This window comes from Vanellus vanellus, assembly GCF_965231255.1.
Source record: "Vanellus vanellus genome assembly, chromosome: 18".
Taxonomy (NCBI): domain Eukaryota; kingdom Metazoa; phylum Chordata; class Aves; order Charadriiformes; family Charadriidae; genus Vanellus; species Vanellus vanellus.
In genome coordinates, this window is record NC_138923.1 from 7,507,108 (window position 1) to 7,530,035 (window position 22,928).

Sequence of the window (22,928 nt, forward strand, 5' to 3'; positions counted from 1 at the left end):
GTGGGCGGAGGTGGTTTTTTTTTAATATTTACATGTGTGTTAAGGCATGGAGTGTTGTCCTGTAGCCTGGACAGGGTGATCCTGAGTTCTGTTCCCCATCCTGCTACAGGTTTGCTATGAAACCTTTGGCCATTTATTGAACTTCCTTCTCCATCTGTAACAAGATCAAATGATCTGTCACACAAAATACAGATATCTCTTAATTTCCATGAGATTTGAGATCATGAGATACAAGCGATCATAAAAGCACGGGCAGCTTCCTTCTCCATACTTCTGTAATGCTTCCAAGTGATCCTGGAGTTCAGCATAATTTTTTACATCCATACTTTTATATTTGAGTCCTCAGTGTAACATGTGAACTGCTCGTACCACTGCTAGCACGACAAGTTGTTCCCAAACGGGTATGGCTTGTTTTAAATCGTGGTTGTGTTGGCATATGCTTGGTGGTCCAAGCCACGCAACTGTAAAAGCTGCTCTTATGTTGTCACTTTTCTGTTCTCAGAACATCTGTTTTTAAGGTGATTTTACCTCTTTGACTGTAAAAAGTGGGTATTTTGTTTGTTTGGGTTTTTTTTTTGGTTTTGGTTTGGGTTTTGTCTTTATTTGAATCATAGTGTTGAAATGAGATTGGGTCGAGTTACTTTACCAAAAGAATATCTGACTCATTTTGGTAGAGGATTGAGAACATGCTCTCCAGGAGGATGCCCTTATTTTCTGGAGATAAAAGTTTCCATAGGAGTTTTTTTTATCAGCAATTATAGCAAAAGAAAAACAAGAGTGAAGGGAAAGTAGATTTCTCCAGCCCAGGGTGTAAACCCCTCTGCTCTGAATGCCCTTGCGCATCGAAAAGTGTATGTGTTGTCACCAGAGTAGTTAATGGCATGGTTGTAGCTCATGTGGCTTACAGACAGGTTGGCCACTGTGCATCTTCTGCCGCTCCCCCAAGCCCAGGTGCTATTGCCACCAGAGGAAATGCCATTTCAACCAGGGGTTGTGATTTTCCCAACACTGGAAAGGGAGGTTTCTACAATATAAGTTGCATCTTTTGGATGCCAAATGCTATATAACATTAGTTTCCCAGAAACCTTACAGGTAACATCATTCTGTTACAAAGGCCATAGCTTGAAAGCCAACAGCCACCCTGGACCTTGCAGTAGTCTGACCTGCCTGTGACTGATCTGTGGGGTCATTCACGTCTGTGTGTGTTTTCCCTTTTCTGGGTTACACACTGAGCTGAGCATTTTGCCTTTCTGCAGCTCTTTCAAATAAGTCCATGCCGTATATAGAGTGGCAGGTTTTGCCGGTTCTGACCGTAATAGTTATCACACATACATAAGCATGTGGCTCATCCTCATAAACTTAAGTGGGGATTTAGACAGGCAGGGTGCTGAGGAGGTGAGGTGCTTTCATCCGTCACTCTGACTTCCGTAGGTGATATGGCTGCTCTTTTCACTTGCCTTTTCTTATATGTAGTATGTGTGCTCTCATATGCTCAGAATATTTGATCTTCTCCAATGCCTCTCGTTCTCATTTTGGGTTTATACAGTAAACGGATACGTGCAAAGGAGGAAGCATCCCTTACGGGAATTGCTGGTCTCCAGTCCAAAGGCTTTACTCAAGTTTGAGGGTGGTTTTGTCCCTCCCTGCAAACATGTTTTGGTTTTCTCTTGCAAATGCGTCTCCCTGCTCTGTGGGACATACTCGCTCATTGCTGGAGCTTCACAGATGCATTTTCTTTTTCCATCCAAAAATTCTGTTTAGGTGGAAGAAGCAGAATTTGACGCTAAGTCTGGGATTTTTGGATGCCTGGCAGCCCCATCAACTTCCCGGCCTCCTGAAATCCCAGACAGATGGCCACTGCCCATGCACAAACTGTTGAGAGCATATCCAGTGAGGCAGAAGTATTTGGGAAGTTTGTTCATAGGTATCGGCATGTAATGTGCGCAGTAGGACCAGTGCATCGCACTCATTTCACGGTGCGTGGACTGGACAGAAATCCGGGTGTCTAACATGGTTCTGCTCTTCCTGCAAGGTTGTCCCTTGCCAGACCTTGGTGTGAGAAATGGAGCTCCATCATCTGTGTGCTGCATCCAGCATAGGCTGTTGCACTTCAATATAAAGATTCCTCCCTCTCCTTCAGGTGTTATCAGCATCACTTTTTTTAAAATTGAATTTCTATCTTTTGTCACCTTGCCCAGCACAAGACTGGACTTGAGTGTCAACACTGAAGATAGAAAGCTCTGGTGGTAGGGAGTCACTCGTCTGTTATCTTTAGTGGGCTTTTAGGCTTAAAATGGATCTTCTGGATAAATGTTAAAAAAGGTAACAAATATGGGTTATTGTGCCTCACAGCAGGTTTGCTTTCAGTGGTAATGATTTTACTTCTATGTTATTGATTGGTGCCCATCACAGGAACGCAGATCAGCTGCCTAACTTCATGCAAAGTACTCTGCAGAAGCTTGGGCCAAAAGCAGGGAAGCCACTGGTTTCCTAGTGACACTTCAGGGAGAATTTAGGCAGGTGAAAATGTCATAAACCAAATAGTGATAATGGAATCAACAACCTCCTACTCCCCAAGCAGTGTCCCACAATCTTTACTGACCAGCCTTTTGGAAAAAGACATTTCAAGCAACAGCATGCCACGCTAATGCTATTTGCAGTCGTTCCTTCCATATTGGTTCAGCACAGCACGTGTATTTTCTCCTGAAACCATGCATTTCCCATGTAAGCGTTGTTTGTTCTCAGCTGAGAGCTAGTTACAGCGCTTGTGGAGCTCATAGTACTGCAGCTCGGGTAGAGCAATGCGACACTTTCTCAGTTTTATAATGTAGTTTCTATGTATGAATGCTCTGGTGTGCGTAGTGCGAATGAGCTTTCTCTTTCTCTTTGCTCCCTAGCTGTATGTCTCTTCAGAGAGCCGCTTCAACACCTTAGCAGAGTTGGTCCATCATCATTCAACTGTCGCAGATGGGCTCATCACCACTTTGCACTACCCGGCGCCCAAACGCAATAAGCCCACTATTTATGGCGTGTCTCCGAACTACGACAAATGGGAGATAGAGCGAACTGACATCACGATGAAGCACAAGCTTGGTGGAGGGCAGTATGGAGAGGTGTACGAAGGAGTCTGGAAGAAGTACAACCTTACAGTGGCTGTGAAGACTCTAAAGGTAGGACTCGGATCTCTGAGCGTTCCCATTAATCTCCTTTCAGCAGGAAGCGAGTTCACGCTGGCTGCCTGCCCTCAGCCCTAGTTTAGACAGTTTGGGTCAGCGACGGCCCTTCCTTTGTGTGCTGCAGGCTTGGAATAGAGTATTTTTGAAAGAGCTTGATCCTGTTACGGTTTTATGTGATACCTGAAACACTTGTATCTAAACAAAGGAGGTTGTTAACAGCGCAGTTTTTACTTTAGAAGGGGTGAAACCTCAGAAAAGTAAATAGTGCCGTGATGTCTCGCATTCAGGGTGTAGCAAAGGTGAGCTGTTAACGGATGAACACACTAATACAAGCTGGTGTATTAAGGAAAATTGTGGATTGTGAGTCAGTCAACAAAATTCAAAGGCTTTGCTTCAGGGAAGCTTTACATGTTTTGATTTTCTGTCTTATGTGGCGTCTCTCCCCAAAGACAAGCTCCCTGTGTACCTGGAAGTCTTAAGCAATTGTTCACAGCTGCTTTTTATCAAAAGATACAAGAGAAGGAAAAAGTGTATCCAAGCTAAAATATATTAAAATTCGTAAGTGGCTTTAATGAGGAACTGGATAATCAGTTCTGTTTCTGGCGCGGCTCCCTGATTTCTGTGTCTTGGTTTCCTTGTCTCTTGAAATGCAAATAATGCTCTGTGAGTTCATAAGGTCATTGCTTAATTCATTTATGTTTATAAAAATGTCTTGAGATTTTCTGGCACCATCCACGCACATTGCATTTGATTGCTTAATAGGAGTTTATGCTAACTTGACACCATGTTCTCTCTCCTCCAATGGGGATGTGGTTTGGTCTTGCAGAAACAAACAGAACGGGGTTTTTTGTTTGTTTCTTTTCGTTTTTTGCAATGGAAATTTTGAAGTAGAGAGAACTGAGTAGATGCTTTAGTGTCAGGGGAAGAACGTTTACTTGATTTGGGGAAAATATTTCTGCCTTACTCTCTGAGCCGTGGCTACCTCAGTATTTCTGGGTTGCTATGGTTGCAGAAAGTATTTTCATTTTGGCCTTTTTTGTACTCTGGAGAGTCCTGTTGCGGCTCCCCAGCGGAGCAGAGTCCAAGTGCCTGCTTGCACAGGGAGCGAGTGACACCTAGTGTTATCCCTGCTCAGATCCAGCGCGCTGGGGACCGCAGGGCTTACTCCGGAGCATTGAGATGCTGGTGGAGCTGGGACATGACCAGGTTGAACAAAATGCCTGGTTATCGTGAACAGGAGAGACCGGTTGTTTCTAGGAGCATCGATTGCTGTAACATCTCCTTTCCCGCTTCTGGTTGCGGTGCGAGGATACCCAGCGTCTTCAGGTCTCTCATTCTGCTCCAAACTGTAGTAGTTGCTTTCATTCTCTCCTCTTTCAAACCCATCAACAAAGGCAAATTGCATCTTATCCCATAAAATCTGTTTGTGCATAAAGAGAAACCTTAATACGGACCATGGCTGTTTCAAATATATCAAATAAATATTTAACGAAACATGACTAAAAGCGGTTCATAATGTAGCATGAAGCAGCATGTTCCACTAGGGAATGTAAGAATAACCAAGAATAGAGTTGAGAAACACTTCAACCTGCAATTATGCATGCTAAACCCATCCTTAAAAGCAAATTTATAATCCACTTTCCTTAAATCCATCAGTCTACCACCTGACAGGTGGGATTATAGCTTTCTTCAAAGTTTTGGGAAATGTTTTTAAATCACATTTATATCCCAGTTCTACTGGGGAAAACAAGCCCTCCGCAGCTTCTGCACAAACGTCCAAATGACTCACGTTATTTTCCTCTGAGAGAATATTTTTCAAAACTTTATATGGCTCTTCTTGTTCCTTCCCCGACTACTCCAGGTTTCTCTATAAGAAAGATAAAGGGGAAGGAAAACTAAAAGAGGAAAAACAAAATTGTTCCAACTTCTTTTTGAACAGTGATGCTTACAAACAACTATTTGTTGTTCATTTTTCTGTCAAGTGTCTAAGTGTAGCTCATAGCTGGCACACAACACTGGATCATGCAAGAAGGCAATCAAAGCAGCACACAGTGTTCCTCAGTTGCATTTAACTGGGAAGTGCTAGACAATGTTTTGGTGCTTAGGTGTTTCCCATTACAATATATCATTGGAAGCTCAGCAAGTTGCATGGGACACATCAGTATTTATAAGGGTCTGTTATCATAATGCGACACGCTCTGAATTTGTGTTTTTCCACCTGATGGAGAGGAGCATAAGGTAGGCAGTAGCTGCAGTAAGTGGGAGTGGAGCTTTGTGACCTGCATGTCGTTGGTCCGAATGCAGCCTGCTGTGACTGCGGCCAAAGCTTGGTCCCTGTGAGGGCCATTTAATGGCTGAACTGTTGTGAGCTGGTCATCTCAGCACATTTCTTACTGCACACCTTCAGCCTACATCCATTAGGGCTGCCTCTTCTTTTTTTTCTTTTTTTTTTTTTTTCTTTTTTTTTTTTTTTGTTTTTCCCCAGCAGAGACAGCTGTGTTTTAAATTAGCAATGTGTAACCCTGGTGTCCCTTAATTCCGTGGCATGGTCCTGTGCTCTGCTAGGAAAATATTGTGTAGCCAGAACTGGTTTATTTCTTCCATATTTTTGTACAGTGGAAGATGGAAGCTGGCTAAGCTTAGTCCTTTGCATGAGATCAGATTTTCAGAGAAATCACTGTTACAGCAGTTCTCTGTATGTGTCCTTCCTATTAATTTGGTCACTGAGAGGTAAGAGATTTAAAGCGGTGGAACAGCTATGCAGAAGAGCAACCTTTCAGAGTTTGTATAGCATGCCTATGTGTATTTAGGGTAATTTTGCAACCTGGATTATTAACCCAGTTTCCTTTGCCAAAGAAAACAGTTTAAGGTTCTGCTCACAAGGACCTTTGGGCTATTAGTTTTGACAGAGTGTGTTCAGCAAATCACAGCTGCCAGTCAAGCTAATTGGCAACGAATAGTAAATGATTGAATGAAACTGTTTGAAAAAGGTTCTCGCTCCTAGCTGCAAAGCAGAGAGCTGGCTGGATCTTACAGCCGCGGCCCACTGTTATCATTCTCACCAGCAGCAGTAAATCCTTTCCAATCCTTCCTTAAAACACTTCGTCCATGTAGCCTGTCAACATTAATCCACCAATGAAAAAAAAATATGGATATAGAAAGAAACATTGCTTTAGGAATAGATCTGTATTTTTGCACCACTTTGAAATGCCCTTCTGGCCATTTGGGGTGTATTTGCTTCAGAAAATATGTCTTTTGAGCAAGATTGTATCTTCCTCGGTTTTGTGTTGTGCCAAGCAACTTTATGGCGTTCAACAAATAGGTAGTGACACATCTGCCCAGAACGGTTACGTCATGAGTCAGGCTCTAAATGCCAGAAACAAAATCGGTGAAACCTCGGGCTTTCGGTGATGGAGTGGCTGCCATCGGCCATGGCCCCCCATCTGAAAGGGAGGATTTCTTGCTCCTACCCAGTTAAACTGTGGGCCCGCATTTCAGCAGCTTCTCAAACATTTGATTGTGGCTTATCCTTCCTTTTATGTTCATTCTTGTTTCTTTTCTGTACTTTTTATTTCTTGTTACCTTTTTTCCTGTTAGGAACAAGCACATTTTTCCTTTTCAACTCCTGAGAGATCCTGTGAGAGGCCCTTCACAAAAGGGATATGGATTTTCTCGCCCCAAAAAGCTACATTAGAATAAGAATGATAAAAATATGTTTTTCAAAAATCCTACAGAAAACCCAACATTCCTAACGCCCTGGCATTGTGATTTGGCTACAGGGAAAAATTACCTTGAAAGCACTGTGGCTTATGTTGTCAGTTTTCAGTTCTTTTTGTGTCCTCGCACAAAAATCTGTTCCTGCTTTGCGCGTGCTGTCCTTGCCAAAGCTTTACCATTGTTCTGCAGGAGGATACCATGGAGGTGGAGGAGTTCTTGAAAGAAGCTGCAGTAATGAAGGAGATCAAGCATCCGAACTTGGTGCAATTATTAGGTAAGTGATAAATACCAAGCAGAGGGATTTGAACTAAACCCTTGTGCAGTGATATGGATGTTAAGGAGCCGATAAGCTGCTTACCATACCAAGGCTTTAAATACAGACACTTATTGTCTGGCAAAATTCACAATTTGTACCACTAATACATGATTTTTAATGATCTCGTCTCCCTAATGTTTAAGTTGCCAGAGCCTGAAGCGTGAAATTAAAACCCTCTATTAACCAATTCCAAGCAGAACTCATTCTTGTGTGATCCCAAATTTCAGCCTTCTAGAAGTAGAAATTGCCCTAGAGGACAAAACCTGATGATTCACTGATATCCTCAAACATTCACTGTTAACTTTATATTGGTCCCTAGGGGTGTGCACACGGGAACCTCCTTTCTACATCATTACGGAGTTCATGACATATGGGAATCTGTTGGATTATCTGCGCGAATGTAACCGGCAGGAGGTGAATGCTGTGGTGCTACTGTACATGGCAACTCAGATCTCCTCAGCCATGGAGTACCTGGAGAAGAAAAACTTCATTCACAGGTAGGAAGGACAATGATCACCCTGAATCTCGAGGACAAAATACCCCTCGATTTATTTTTCGTGCCTTTCAGATTATCACGGCACTGACTTCAGATGCCGTTGGTGCCCTGTATTTAACACATCAGTGCATTGTATCCTGATACAGGACATTAACCTGTCTATAGGATGGTCTCCTAATTGTTTTTCTCTCAGGGTTTTTCTCTTACCTTTGAAGTAGATGCAGGTGAAAGACATCCCAGTGCTTTTATATTTTGGACAAGGACCTTAAATGTAAATGCTTCGCAAAGTAATGGGCTCTTAATGGACCGGACAAGCTACTGCTCTTCCTTGGTTCTAACAGCCGTTAAAAACTGCTGCAGTCGATGTTGCTGGATGCGTGCAGGTGCTCACAGCAAAGACACCCTCTTAGTGCCTTCTTATCCCATGTTCTTCCTTGTTTGCTTCACTTTTTTCTTCCATCCTCTGTAGGGATTGTTTCCCACTGTAGTCCAGATTGTGTATCCACTTTAATAAGCATCTCTGCAATCTTAAAAGTCTCGGAGACTCTGACCTTTAAGTGTGCTGCAATTATAGCTAGAGCTTTGCGTTCTTCATCTGTAGAAATGGCCTCCTAGCAATATAATGACACATCCTGTGCGAAGGTTTGAGAGTCGCTGAGCTTTATACAAGATGTTCTCTGTGCCACGGCGTGACCTTTCCTGCCCAATTAACTGCAATATGAAATTAGCACATGTTTTTTCATAGAGACAAATATGAAGATTGTGTGTAAAGTTCTAGGTGCTCCTCTAAGTCATGTGTTGCTTTTGCTGCCTGAAAGACCTGTTTAAATGCTTCTGTCAGTCAATAAAGTGAACGATGATGCTGCAAATTAAAATTTCCAGCCTTTGATTTGCTCTGTTGAAAGTATTTTCATCCCTTCAGCCTGTAGGAAGTGAACTTTAAAAACTGCTTTGTGTGAATCCCATTTGTCTGCTCTCCCGTTCATTTCATTTCCTCTTATTTCTGATGACCCATTTATCTAAAATAAATAGTAGAGTTTTTCCTTATCAGCCACCCCCATACCCACCTACCCAATTATTTTAAGAGTGTTGTCACAATTCACATCCATGGATTCAAATGCTGGGCTGTGACCTCATTTAATGAATCAGGAAGGAGGAGGAATTTGATTATGAAGGGGAGCTTTTATTTAGACACACATTGTAGTAATCAGCATTGATAAGAAGGTATATTCAAAAACACTGCGAAAATTGAATGGGCATCTAGTAAGAAGTACTTTTTTAAAAAAATTATTCTGATTGAGCAGAACAAGCAAAAGAAACAGCAGTGTCTGCTCATATCTGAAGATCTCACTCGAGCTTTCTGGTAGAATCAATTTTTGGTTCAACGTGACATAATCTGGAAAAGTGTTTTTAACGAAACCTAATATTAGGAGAAACGTACTTTTGTGCTTTACAATTTTTATACTTATGAAGCATTTCCGAGGGTGCTAACAGCACGTATGAGCCAGGGAAGTAGCAAACGCAGTGTGCACATCTCTGACCTGCCAAGGTGGAGGCAGGTGAAAAATGCGGAGGAAAAGCTTAATTGCTTATTGCCCAGTCCTTTACAAAATATAAGTACTGATGGCAGAGACTACAACGGTTTTGAAAAGGCCAAAACATGAAATGAAAAAGTTGTATTGTCAAATGTGGTACACTTGGGAGGAAGAAGAGCATAGCTGGGAGCTAAACCTGGTGCTTGAGCGAGGACTGGAAAAGGAGTTCTGGAGAGCGACTGGTGTTGGCTGGGGTGAGTGAAGTGCTAGAGAGGTGGGCAAGAAGTGAGGCATTGAGGCTTCGTTTATTCAGTGCTCATGCTCAGCTATTGACAACTTGAGCACTGACATTTCTTTAAATTATTTTTATCCTGAGGGTGGCAGCTTTTATTGAAAGTGAGGGGGCTTCTTGAAGCTTTCACTTCAAATTAAAAAAAAAAAAAAAAAACAAACAAAGTTTGGATGACAGTCTTACAAAGCCGGAATGGAAAATAACTTTCCCTCTTACATGTATGCTGCGTATAACTACATAATTTCTGTGTGATGCTCTGATCAAAATAATCACGTGCAGGCCCAGGTTTCTTTGGGATCGGCAGGTTTCCTTGCTATTGCTAACAGTGAGATGGTAAAGACTCCTCATTGCCTATTGCTGTTCTTGTTTTTAGGGACCTTGCGGCCAGAAACTGCCTTGTAGGGGAGAACCACTTGGTGAAGGTGGCAGACTTTGGCCTGAGCAGGCTAATGACAGGCGACACGTACACTGCCCACGCCGGAGCAAAATTCCCCATCAAGTGGACCGCACCAGAAAGCCTGGCCTACAACAAGTTCTCCATTAAATCTGACGTCTGGGGTAAGAATTTGCATGTATGAATTAATGCAGATTATAGTCTTTTTTTCCAGGGCTGTGAAATGAGGACATTGTGAAACGTTTCAGGAGGGAGCGCATCCCCTGGTCTGAGCCATATTGTTCTACGAGCTTGTCAGAGTGCAGGAACTAATCTCTGCTAAGTCAGACTTTGAGTGGAGCACTGGGGATGCCAACCTGACTATATATGTTTGAATCGTTGGCAAGTATGAAAATAAAGGATACGGTAGTGTTTATAGAAATGTACGAAATGGGGCTGGAGGGCACCTATACTACTGCCTTGATAGAGTTCTGGCACAGGACTATGAAGCGATATATTGTTATATAGCCAGGAACTTTCTAACTGCTTCAAGGAGGAAAGTGAGAATCTGGTTCATTTTATGTTAAAAAAAAATAATTATGTGTGTATCTGTCTAGTGATAGCTTGAAGCTCGTCTTTCTGCATTTTAAAAGAATAATCTTTGGAATGAGATGAGAAGAAACAGAGGGAAAATTTGATGACAAATGGTTATTGAAGAGCCCTGAGGTGCTAGTGATAAGAGCAGGCTTAGCTAAATGGAGCTACATTCTATCAAATCTGACCGCAGAAAATCTCATTGTACTTTTTTATCAGCCTTTCTTTGGGTTTTATATCTCTGCCGTAGCTGTTGGTCAAATTCTCAAAAGTGCCCGGTGACATGAGATAGAAGTTGGTGGGATGTGGTCCCAAAGGCACTTCGAAAATGTTATCCAGAGCATCTTCTATATATAAAATAACAGATAGTAGTGAAGCAGCGATGAAGTTTTCTGCAGTTCTGGGGAAACTGTGCAGAGAAATGCTTTATTTTGAAGAAACTTTTAGGTAGGTGGCTGATGCAAAATGTTTAATAGATGGGGAGCAAAACCCAAAACAGCCTCCCAAGGAGTTGATCAAGGTGTTTCTTCTGCTTTGGACTTGCACGTGGTGGTGTTGGCTGCTGTCGGGTATCTGCCACAGGCTCAAGGATGCTGCTGTATCGCTGTGGTGGCTGCAGGATCCCTGTTGCATTTAAATAGAAGAGTACTCGGGGAAGAAAGATCCAAAAGGAGTATTTGGTGTCTTTAATTAGGGTTAGTGTAACCTTGTGTAGTGAGGGTTGAGGCGGTGGCCTTTGGGATGTGATTAGAGCAAACCGGCCGTCCCCGCAGGCCATGGCTGCTGCTGGGCACGCCAGAGTTTAGACTCTTTCACCTCGCTGCCTCAAGACAGCAATCAAAGAAAATTGTGCACAGAAATGTCTAATGTAAATTGCCCTTGGTGGTGTTACCATGTAATGTGATGTGATTTCCTTACTTATGCAGAATTGTAATCGCTTTCTCTTCAGGTTAAGAATAGAATAGAGTGACTGAACTAATTACATGCAGGTTGCTGAACTGGTGTTGAGTCTATTTTGTGTGCCCGACTCCTGGGTTAGCTGCCTGACCCTGGTGCTGACCTGCATCCCACCGACTTCTGGGACTTGAATGCCTCGCTTTTTTCAAGACCTTTTTTTTTTGTTTTTCCCTGTGACCAAATGTCTCGTCCTCACCCTGTCTTGTTGGTAGCAACTGCTGCAGCTTGCCTCTCGCTACTCCCAGGTCTCTAGCCCACGCTGCAGCTAAGCAAGGGCACCCCAAAACCACTGAGCTATTAAAATGTGCGAGTCCCCTGGGGAGAGGTTGCAGATGAGAGGAGCTGTCAAACTGAGGGAGAGACTGCAGTGCAGCAGTGAAATGGTTTCAGCTAATCCACTGTGAAGTCTCTTAATTGTGCCTTTAATAGGACTTGAAGGATCTCAAGGCGTTCAGGTTTGAGACAACTGATACATTGAAAATTAGTCTAATTCTACCCTGTCATATCGCAGGAGACTTGTCTGTGCTGACGAAGAGGCTTGTTACGCTTCTTTAACATTTAAGCTGCTGCTGAGCATGGGATCTGAGCCACCCAGAGCTGGTTTAAGCGTGCAGCACTGTTTAGTGACTACTCCCACTAAACATCCTCTCACATTTAAGATGAAAACAAAGCTTATTGATTTCTTTCTTTTTTTTTTTTCCCTCCACTGCAGCCTTTGGAGTTCTGCTATGGGAAATTGCGACCTACGGCATGTCCCCTTACCCTGGGATCGACCTGTCTCAAGTCTATGAGCTGTTGGAGAAAGACTACCGTATGGAGCGCCCCGAAGGCTGTCCTGAGAAAGTTTATGAGCTCATGAGAGCATGTAAGTGTTCCTCAGCCCTGCAAATGCTGCTTTTTAGTTCTGCAGAGGTGCAGCAGAAGTGCCAGGATCTGGCCACATGGAGCAAGGCACGAGAAACCCCCAGCCGGTTCCAGTGAAGGTGCAATGCTGTGTAGAAGTGCTTGGTTAAAACTGCTTTCCCCAGAGGATGAACACGCTATGAAACCAGCCGTTCTTCTCTACTAGGAGCACATAGGCCTGGGGGAGAGATTTGTTGTTCAGCTCAATGTTTTCTTTGTCTCCTTTTTCCTGATAATTTAAAGAAAAGCTTGTGCTCTAAGGATGAAGCAGGAGCTTCATTAGGCTTCTTAAGGGACTGACTATTGCTCTTCCACTGTGGGCTTTTGCTGTGTGACTTAGAGTGTGATATATTTTTTTTCCAGCATTACTTTGGCTCAGTGGTGGTTGCAGATACCCAGCACCCTTCAAATGAGGGTTCCATGTCGTTATTTTATTTTGCCCATTTTATAAAAAAGGAACTGCCGTAGCTAGCTCCTCCTGGTGTAGTGTACTGAATGTCTAATGCTGGCGGGAAGTTTTGAGTGGTGTTGTTTTTTCAGGCTGGCAGTGGAACCCTTCCGATAGACCCTCCTTTGCTGAGATCCATCAGGCCTTTGAAACCATGTTTCAGGAATCCAGCATATCGGATGGTAGGTCCGGGTCCCTCTTGGAGTGGCAATTCCAGGGATGGGGAAAGGGCCAACTCCATCCTTAGCTCTGCATGTTTTTCATAGGCTGCTTTGCAGCGAAACTCAGTCCTAAGCTATACTGGTGTAAACGATGTAGAAAGCAGAGATGCGTTTACACGTGGGCTTTTTCGGTGTATGGGCCAGCACCGGATTTTAAAGGGCCAAATGGCTGAACAACATCAAGGAACCTCTGCTTTTTGTTGTTTGCTTTTCTTTGAACAGCACAATAGTTTTTATCTTCCGTTGATTGTAGTAATTTTCTTCTGTGCATTGCAGAGGTGGAGAAGGAATTGGGAAAGAAGGGCATGAGGAGTGTAGTGAGCAATTTCCTCCAGGCCCCAGAGTTACCAACCAAAACACGAACATCGAGGAGAGCTGCTGAAAGCAAGGATGCCAACGAGGGCTTGGAGACTGCACATGCTCGAGGCCTGGGGGAATGTGGTAGGTTTTAATTAAAGTCATTATTCCTTCAGGAGATACAGAGGAAAACAAAATGCGTGTCCAGCTCCAGGTCTTCACGTAGGAAAAGCTGTGTCTAATAACAAGTGCCATCTTTCTGTACCAGTATTGTGTTTCTGGGTGACAGGCTGCTGAGTTTGCTTTCCTGGGTTCAGAACTCCTTTTATTATTTTTTGCAACGGTAGGTTGTTAATCGTGGGACCAGACACAGACACACACACACACACAGAGCAGCTGGGAGTGTGAATCCTTAACTGGCCGAAGGATTTGCGCTATACCTGCTGTTTCTTAGAGAAGCCCTAGGAGTACTTTTAACTTAACGGCTGTTGCCTGCAGCTCCCTATAGACCAAAGCCTGAGCACAGAGCACTCTGATCATACCCTCTTCCCATTTCCTGGTAGGAGCTATCAGTGGGATCTGCCACTGCATCTGAGTGCCGGGTAATCTGCTGTGTTCAAGCCACTTTACACTACCACACTGCATAATTTAAAGCAGGACGATTGCTCGGGTATAGCAAGCCCCATCAGGGAGGTTTCTTCACTGTTCCATCCTACCAGATTTGTGCTTGGAGCACCGAAGAGTATTACTCTTGGCGGGTACCAAATATAATTTCAGCAAGGGACAAAGAGGTATTTACAGAATCTTCCATGAAATTAAACTCTCTTTCAATCAGTTTCTTCAAGAACTTACCTTCCATTCTGAGGTAATAAAAGCAGTGGTAAAATGCTGAATGTATACAGTAGTTTTGTGACTAGCTCATTTGAAAAATAATAAGGTAAAACAAAATACAGTATTTTTTTCCAGCTCCTGTTGAGGCTGCCTTCTCTAATCATTCATGTGACTGACCTTTTTTGGGTAATGTCAAATTCACCTAGTAGTCCATGTTTCAGTAGCAGATGTACATCTAGACAAAGAGGGGGAAGAAAGAAGGGATGTAAAATGTTGGAAAAAGGAAGTATCAGTGACTTAGAAGGGAAGGTTATTTACCATATATAGGAAATATAATTGCCTAGCATTACAAGCTTTGGAGTAAAATAACTTCATTTAAATACTTAAGGGCTTTGAGAGATTCAAGTGCAGCAGGAATAATATGATTTTAACGTTATGCTGGGAATCATTTCACTCTTTATTGTGAAAGAAAATATTTCACATTAAAGTTTTATTGCAGTTTCCCCTTCAATTGTCTGTGCTTCCATAGCAAGTCCAGCAGCTGGAAGCTGATCCTCAGTGCAAGCTGCTAGTTTTCTCTGGATCTCCACAGCTCCACTGTGTCTAGACAGAGTAAAGCCATGGCCTCCCAAAGTGCTGTGAGAGCTCTTCTGGTTGTCCAGGTCTCCATAAGTCGTTGTGTGGGAATGGTTTAACTGCACGTCGTCCTGTGGAAGCCTGCTGTCTTCTCAGAGTACACAACTATTTTTCTTCAAATTCTCACTCCTCAACCAAAATCCCTTCCACGACCAAAATCCTACCCATAGCGTGATGATCACCAATACATGACTAAGAAGCATCTTCCTTTTCCCCTATGACTTTGCTTCATCTCCCTTCCTACTGCCTAGTCGAGTGAGCTGTAAATGTATATGCTGCCCTGAAGGCATTCCTCCTTTGAATTACAATGCTGAGTGCCTGGCCCCCCCCCGCCCTCCGTCAGTCAAATCCAGAGACATTCAGGACTCTGTATAAATTTATTATAAACCACTATTCATTTTTAAATACCTCTTGTAAGTGGAGAAAGGGTCACCCCATCGTTTCCTTCTGGGGCATTGCTGCTGAAGGAGGCTGTTACTACCGCTTTCCTCCATTATTGTACAAAGCTGGCCATCTTCACCGTGGTGTGACCTGAAGTGTTCAGCTGTCACAGGGCATCTTGATTTCTGCTTGTGAAAAAGTTATTTCCATTCCCCACAAAGGATGACATCAGGAAAGGAGGTTAGGAGTATCAGAATCTAAATGAACAAGGAGACTGGGGATGGAGACGGGTTACAGAGATGTCTTATTAATTCAGAGGGTCAGCTATTCAACAGGCAGCAACAGCTCAGGGACTAAAGCAAAGGCCTCTTAATATTTATCTTCTTCACAATGTGAAGTTTAGACAAGTCACTGGATGTGAGGGCAGGAATCTGAACATAAACATTTTGTGTTTGCATGTCGCTGTTTAAATCGGAAGCCTACAGGGGAAATAGTTTGGCAGCCGAGTCCTATGGAGGCCACCTCAGAAATGAATGTGTGCGGGAATAGGGACCATGTTCAGGCCAGGCTTGAGCATGGCTGTACTTGCTTTGCTTCTGGTCTGAAGTTGTCTCTCTTTACAGAACCTGCACCTTTTGGAGGTGCTGCAGTGGTTTGATCCTGGAAGAAAACCGGTTACTCTGGCTATTGAAGCAACGCTCAGTAGACTCTTTTCTTTCCCTTGCAGACCCTCTGGATCATGAACCTGCTATTTCTCCCTTGCTCCCACGGAAGGAGAGGGTGGCCCTGGAGAGCAGTTTGAATGAAGATGAAAGGCTGCTTCCGAAAGACAAAAAGCACAACCTCTTCAGTGCCCTTATCAAGAAGAAGAAGAAGACTGCCCCTACCCCTCCGAAACGGAGCAGTTCCTTCAGAGAGATGGACGGTCACTCGGACCGCAGGGCGGGTGGGGAGGAGGAGTGCAGGGATGCTGGCAACGGAGCTTTCATTGCACCCCCTGCAGATGCAGCTGACCCCTCCAAGTTTCAGAGCCCAAGCAACGGGGCTGGTGTCACCAACGGGGTTGTTGCTGGGAACTCTGGATTTTTATCTCCCCACCTACGGAAGAAGTCCAGCACGATGAGCAGCAGTCGAGGGGTGACTGGTGAAGAGGACAGTAGTTCCAACTCCAGCAAGCGTTTCTTAAGGTCCTGCTCAGCCTCCTGTGTGCCCCACGGAGCAAAGGACACGGAGTGGAAATCTGTGACTCTGCCTCGGGATTTGCAGTCCACAGGACGCCAGTTTGATTCCTCTACTTTTGGGGGACACAAAAGTGAAAAGCCAGCACTGCCTCGGAAGCGGGCAAACGAGGCCAAGACTGACATTGCTGTTAGGGGAACAGTGACCCCTCCTCCACGACTGCTTAAGAAAAATGAAGAGACCACTGACGATGTGTTCAAAGATGCAGAGTCGAGCCCTGGCTCCAGCCCTCCCACTCTCACGCCAAAACTTGGCCGTAGGCAACCTGCTGCCCCTCCTTCTTCCAGCGTGCTCCACAAGGACGACGGAGTCAAATCCAGTGCCTTAGGTACCACTGTGACGATGGACCAAGGTTCTGCTGCCAAACCCAACCCTGCTGGGTTTGTGGGTGCCAGCAAGGCTTCCTCCGAAGAGCCACGACTGAGGAGGCTCAAGCAGACCTCGGAGTCGGCAGGGAAGGACAAAGGGAAGTTATCAAAGCTGAAACCAGCCCCTCCGCTTCCACTCTCTTCATCTTCCATTAGCAAGCCTGGGAAGGTTTCTCACAGTCCCAGCCATGAAGCAGCAGCAGATGTGGTGTCTGGGCCGAAATCCAAACAGTTGACTCAGGTTGGAGAGGCTGCAAGCAGTGATGCTGTCAAGCCAAACCAGTCAGGGGAAGGTGTGAAAAAGCTGGGGATCCCCTCTGTACCAAAGCCACAGTCCTCTACAAAGCTGCTGATGAGCACAGCAACCCCAGCTGCCTCTTCCTCATCTGTACCCTCTGCCCCAGGCGGGGACCAGCCATCATCTACAGCCTTCATCCCTCTCATATCCACCAGGGTCTCACTGCGGAAGACCCGGCAGCCCCCAGAGAGGATTGCCAGTGGCACCATCACTAAAGGGGTGGTGTTGGAAAGCACTGAGGCTCTACGAATCGCTATCAGCAAGAACTCTGAACAAATGGCAAGCCACAGTGCTGTCTTGGAGGCTGGCAAGAACCTCTACACCTTCTGTGTGAGCTATGTGGACTCCATTCAGCAGATGAGGAATAAATTTGCCTTTCGGGAAGCCATCAATAAGCTGGAGAATAACCTACGGGAGCTTCAGATCTGCCCGGCAACAGCTGGTAGCGGTCCTGCAGCCACCCAGGACTTTAGCAAACTTCTCAGTTCAGTGAAAGAAATCAGCGACATTGTTCAGAGGTAGCAGAAGCCAGGTTAAAAATAATAAAAAAAAATCACAATGGGCCAAAGCCAGTTGTGGAGAGAGTAGCGTGTGTGGACTGACAAAGGACCGGGGCGTTCAGGTTAGGGCTGTGCTAAAGACACAGGCTGGGAACAGATGCCCCAGCTCCAAAGGGCAGGGCTGTGTTCAAGAGGCATTTCCACCCTCTTAACTCAGATTCCCTGTGTTTCATATACTTGTAATCGTCTTATCTGTGGAGTTCTTGCCTTGTGGACTACAAGTCTAAATGCTGATGTCACACCATGCCTTTTTATTAATATTTTATTGTTCTGGACAGACCATTAAGACTGAAGCCAGACTGATGGACACTGAGATGCCGTCCTCCTCAGGAGGACTTGCTACTGCATTTTCGTCCCCTGCCCCTGCCCCACTGTACACAAGGATGAGTGTTTGAATAGCAATATACCCACTGCGTTTCTTGGGAGAGTTGCAGCACATGTCCCTGGCCCGAGTCTGACATTTACCTGACATGAATGCAACAGACTTGGCGCTTGGGAGGGAAGGGGGGAAAAATTGTTAGTGTAAGGGGTTTTTTTAATGACAGAATGCTACAAATGATGTTTGCCCAAATTCTTCCTATGATTCTACCTGCTGCCCCTTGTTTCTGTGTTTTTTAGTAATTTCTTAATGTTGTTGAGCCCAAATGAATTGCTTGGGCTCAAAATGTTGCAGATGGCACCCGCTGATGTAGTGGCACAGGAGCTTGTTTGCGGATCTCCCCTGGTAGCGATAAAGGACTGGAGAAGGTCTGAAGAAGGATGTGCTGCTGCACTCTTGTGATATCTAACGTTCATCGGGCTGGCGTTTGGGGTGGAGGGCTGCAGAGGTCAGGGAGCGGTAGGCTGGTGCTGAGCAAGGCATTGCTCCCTGAAAGACAGGAGGGCTGTGCAGGGGGAGGTAGCTTAGGATGAGTTCAGAGATACCCCTGTGCCTCCAGCAGTTGTTTCAGCTGAGCTTGCACATCGCGGATGGGTGAGAACTGCTGTTTCTCTAGTTGAATTTCCAGCTTTTTGTTCGATGAACGGAGATGGGAGCTGGCTTCTGCCCTCCCGTAGAGACCTGTGCTTTGAGGGGCTGTGGTGCCTCCTTTTCCGTGCCAGTGCTAACTCCCCATGAAAAGCTCAGATGCCAGTACTTTGGGGTTAAAACCATCACTACCTTCATGCCGGTGTGGTTCCATCCAGCATTAAACAAGGATCTGTGAAGACTGCAGACACTTCTCTTGGGTGCATCTCCCGAGGAGAGTACCACAAAACGCTGACAGCAGGACTCCTGGGCTTCCTTTCCGAGGTCCTGTGACCTTGCCACTAATGCAACATGACTGGGAACTAACTGTGACTTGTGACAATAGTGAAAGAACAAGGTTTAGGGCTATTAACAGTGCAATTTAACTCCTTTTAACAGTTCCAAACAAGAGAAAAAAAGCATTTTCCATGTCCTGTTCCCCTGTAACTCGTGATCCCTCTTGTGTATCTTAAATACTAATTGCCTTCAATTGTATTTTATTCTGTTCTTTTTGGAACTGTTTCTTTTGTATATGATTTCTAGTAGTTCACTCATGTGTGTTCACGCCACTTTTCGCCCTCACAAACAGCTGTGACTTAACACATGACAAATGTTCAAAAGGAAATACATACTTCTGCCACAGGCTGCCTTTAAAAATGTAAGGAAAAAAAAAAAGCAACAAACCAACCCTTGGACTGTCTCTTTCCTGGAGGTACTGTTTTCACTTTGATAACATATTGTGCCACTATATTATACATTTGTATCTCGTTATTACACACTTTTGTAGACTTGTCTTTTTTACAGTGTGTAAATAGCTCTGTCCTTCATCTCTGTGATACTTAAGGGGGTTGTTTCCCCTTTAATTTGGTCCAGTACGGATTGTTTCTGTACACGACTTTCAATTCTTCCTCCTCTCTTTCTCTGTTGTTCATTTTTTTGATTTATTTTTTATTCCAGTCTCTCTTGCGTAGTATATTTAAAAATAAATCAATGTTGAGGAAAACTCGTGTTTGTCTGTTAGCAGGGCTTTTCAAGCCCAGTTACCTCCCCTTTAGACTCCGCGTCCGAAAAGAGGGGTTCCCTGTTTGGGTGGTTCACCAGGGCCCTTCGGCACAGCGGGCTGGGCAGAGCCAGGCAGCGGCACCTTTTCCACATCCTTTTGATCTAGCTCTGAAAAGTCAGGAGAGAAAACAGATGCACAGAATAAAGACTGTGTCATCACCTCTTTTGAAGCGAAGACTTTGCTGTTGTCTTCAATGAGATTTATATCAGATATTTGACTTCAACCTTTTCTTCCTGTTAATTGTTTGTATTCTGTAATTCAGCTGCTGTTGTTTTTTCCTCCTCCTCTGCTATGAAAAGCCCTGGGAGTTTCTCTCCTCAGACGGTTCTGGCTGCTCCCTCCCTCGTTTCTAGTTGTGCACTGGTTGAGGTGTGCTGGGCGTGATGCTCTGAGTGCAGACCCGAAGCGAAGAGCTTCCCATTCGTCTCCCTCGAGACGCTGGCACGCCGTGCGGCCGCGGTGCTTCGCTTCACAGGTTTTCTGTCTGAAAATTGGAAATAACGTTCTTTCCAAACATCCAACCTTATTTTCTGTTTTCAGACTACCTTCAGCCTTTCCAGCAAATCTTGAGGGAGGGCCATATCCAGGTAGTAAGCTGCCTCTAAAATGAGACACCACCTTGATTAATGAAGATGCTGAAGAACAGAAAAGGATGAGAAGCAAACAAGGGCAGCTGAAAGCGAGTGGTGTGCCCGAGGCTGTGCCGTTGCCCAGTGATGTTGTGGGGTTATAACCCAGCTCCTCCAATTTCTAATCCCCTTGACAAGTCCCTGGTGAAATCTGCCAGTCCTGGCACGGGGAATGGCTCGCTCGTGGGCTGTGGGAACAAGGCTCATCAGAAACCTTGTCGTGCTGTGACAGCGATCGCATTGGGCCGCTTCTAAATGAGCGTGAAGAAGGGGAGAGGGGAGGATGCTGTTGGCGAGTATAAATGTAATTAATGGCCTGCACTTGGCAAGGCTCAGGCTGCTTTTCAGCAGAGTGTTGTTGGTGTCAGGTGAATGGACACGTAAAGATACAAGGGGTTCCTGGTGGTTTTGTGATGGTGACCCTTGGCAAAAATCAATGTCCGGGCTGCTCTTCATGTACGTCTCTAGCATAAAGACTTGCATACAGTGAACAGCTGTGGGTCGAGGGTATGAATATATGGAGAAGCTTAACCTGCCCCTAAACACAATCACTCCCGGTCATCTCCATCCCTGCTCGCTTAGGGACCAGTCCGTGGTGTTGTGGGAAGGCAGAGACCGGTTGACCTGGCTGGGGAAAGACCTGGGATCTGCGGTGTTGGGAGTGAGAGAGAGGGGATTAAAGGCTAAATTTAGCTGAGTACAGTAGGAGTTGATTTAACAGATCGATGCATTTAACAGTTTGATTGCTCCAATTTTCAAGGCTATTGAGCTTGAAAGTGAGAGTGCTCTGGGGGAAAAATAGCTGTGTTTGTGTTTTTTGTTTTGGTTTTCGTGTCTTTGAAATTACAATGTTCACTCTTTTAAGTTTTCCTTTAATGTCATCCTGCCTTTTGTTGAGAAGTTGCTTGTCACAAGATGTAAAAGGTGGTCAGTGTTTTACGCTCGCTCCTTTTCTCAAAAAAAAAAACCCAAAACCCAAATGTTATTAAAGCTGGTGTGGCAGCCTGTCTTGTAGAGATGCTGCTGGACCAGCGGCACTCTCAGGTGTGCGGGAGCGCTGCCTGCCCCCGGGGATGATCAGCGGCCAACCGACAGCCTCTTCCTTGTTTGACATTAATCCTTTCATGATTGAAAAGAGAGGAAAATATACTTAAGAGCTGTGTCACCTCTGAAGAGAGGGTTCCTGGTGTCACGCGTGCATCTAAAAGCGGGCTGGCAGCAGAGCAGGAGGAGGGTGAGCCCTGGCCGGGGTGGGTCACTGGGAGTGATGGTCCCAGATCAACCTGCTTCTCCAGTCAGTGCTGATGCCGTGGCAGTGCCGTTGGTGCCCCCTAAAGCTGTGGGTTAGGGACAGCCCTGCGAGTCATTTGACTGTTTAGGCTGGGTGGAGTGCTGCTCGGAGGTTTTTCTGTGGTAGATCCAGCTCAGCAGGCAATTTACCTGCAAACCAGGCTACGCTGAAGTGTTTTCCCAGCAATCGCCCCCCTGTTGAAGGTTATGTATTTGTCCTAACATTCAGTCTGCTGATAAAGGTCCTACCTGTGCTTCCGAAGCCACAGTGCTAATGACCCAGTTATGATGCATTAGCCCCTTCATAAGTCCCTTGGACACGATTAAATCGAGCTCTTTCTGTACAGAGGATCCACTTGGGTTTCCGAGATTTGCTGTGCCCGTTGTGTGTCTTTGTAGCGCTGCAGGTCTGCTGGGGACGGAGGAAGGACGAGGAGCCTACGGGAATGGAGCGGATGAGCAGCAGTGGGGCCGGGGCAGGGATGAGGGTTGTACCCTGGTCAGGGAAGGATAAGGGTGGTTTATAGAGGGTCCCAGCAGTGGTGACGTTGGCAGCTACTGTGTCTGCATCGGTCCTTACTGGCTGGGTCCACTGGCTGTGTGTAGAAGGATCTAATGCCTATTTGATGCCGTCCCTTCGGGGCCAGCTCACACAACGGGCTGTGGTGCCGGTGCTCCAGGCAGGTCGTCCTGCCTTGTCTGCGTGACCAGGCTGAAACGAATCCGGCTCGTTACAGTTCAGAGTGCGGGTGGGCCCTGAGCTCTCTGGCTCTCAGACCTCTTGATGACCCCTGGGAGCTGCCCCACAAAGGGAACTGGGAGGGGAGGAATTGGGAGGGGGTGTAGGTTCCCACAGGAGCTGGACGGTAGACACCATGTCCGACATCCAGGGATGGGCTTTCCAGCCTCCTGGGGGTTGCTCCTGGTGTGCTTCCCCCTCCTTCCCCCCAGACAACACCCCCAGACTCCAGGCAGTTATTTTCCATTCACTTTTATCTCCTCCTTCCCCCACCCCCCACCCCCCCCAGCCTCAATCACCAAGGAGCAATAACAAAGACCCCGGAGCACTGCCTTTCCCAAGCACATCAACCGTCTTCATGCCTGCGGAGGGGTGCTGCGGGGGGTGCCGTGGCCCCTCGCCTGCCCCACGCCGCAGCCTGCCGGGAGCCCCTTTCCTCCCTGTGGGCGAGGAGGGTGATGGGATCACCCCCATGGCACCGAGCTGCCCATCAAGGAGCCCCCCAGGCACGCAGGCTGAGCCCGGCTCTGTCCCTCCCGCCAGGTAAGCGCAGTGGGAAGCAC

The 22,928-nt window shown here is 45.6% G+C and overlaps 1 protein-coding gene across 1 annotated transcript in view; it reads left to right on the forward strand.

Moving 5' to 3' along the window:
• The window catches only part of ABL1 (ABL proto-oncogene 1, non-receptor tyrosine kinase), a 33,620-nt gene extending 14,293 nt beyond the window's left edge, over positions 1-19,327 (forward strand). The window contains exons 4-11 of the mRNA XM_082492601.1: positions 2,898-3,170; positions 7,083-7,167; positions 7,529-7,706; positions 9,906-10,090; positions 12,169-12,321; positions 12,900-12,989; positions 13,305-13,469; positions 15,901-19,327. Coding sequence (XP_082348727.1) covers positions 2,898-3,170; positions 7,083-7,167; positions 7,529-7,706; positions 9,906-10,090; positions 12,169-12,321; positions 12,900-12,989; positions 13,305-13,469; positions 15,901-17,600 — 2,829 coding nt within the window. The 3' untranslated portion in view covers positions 17,601-19,327. The remainder of the gene's footprint in view (positions 1-2,897; positions 3,171-7,082; positions 7,168-7,528; positions 7,707-9,905; positions 10,091-12,168; positions 12,322-12,899; positions 12,990-13,304; positions 13,470-15,900) is intronic.
• Positions 19,328-22,928: the final 3,601 nt, after the last annotated feature.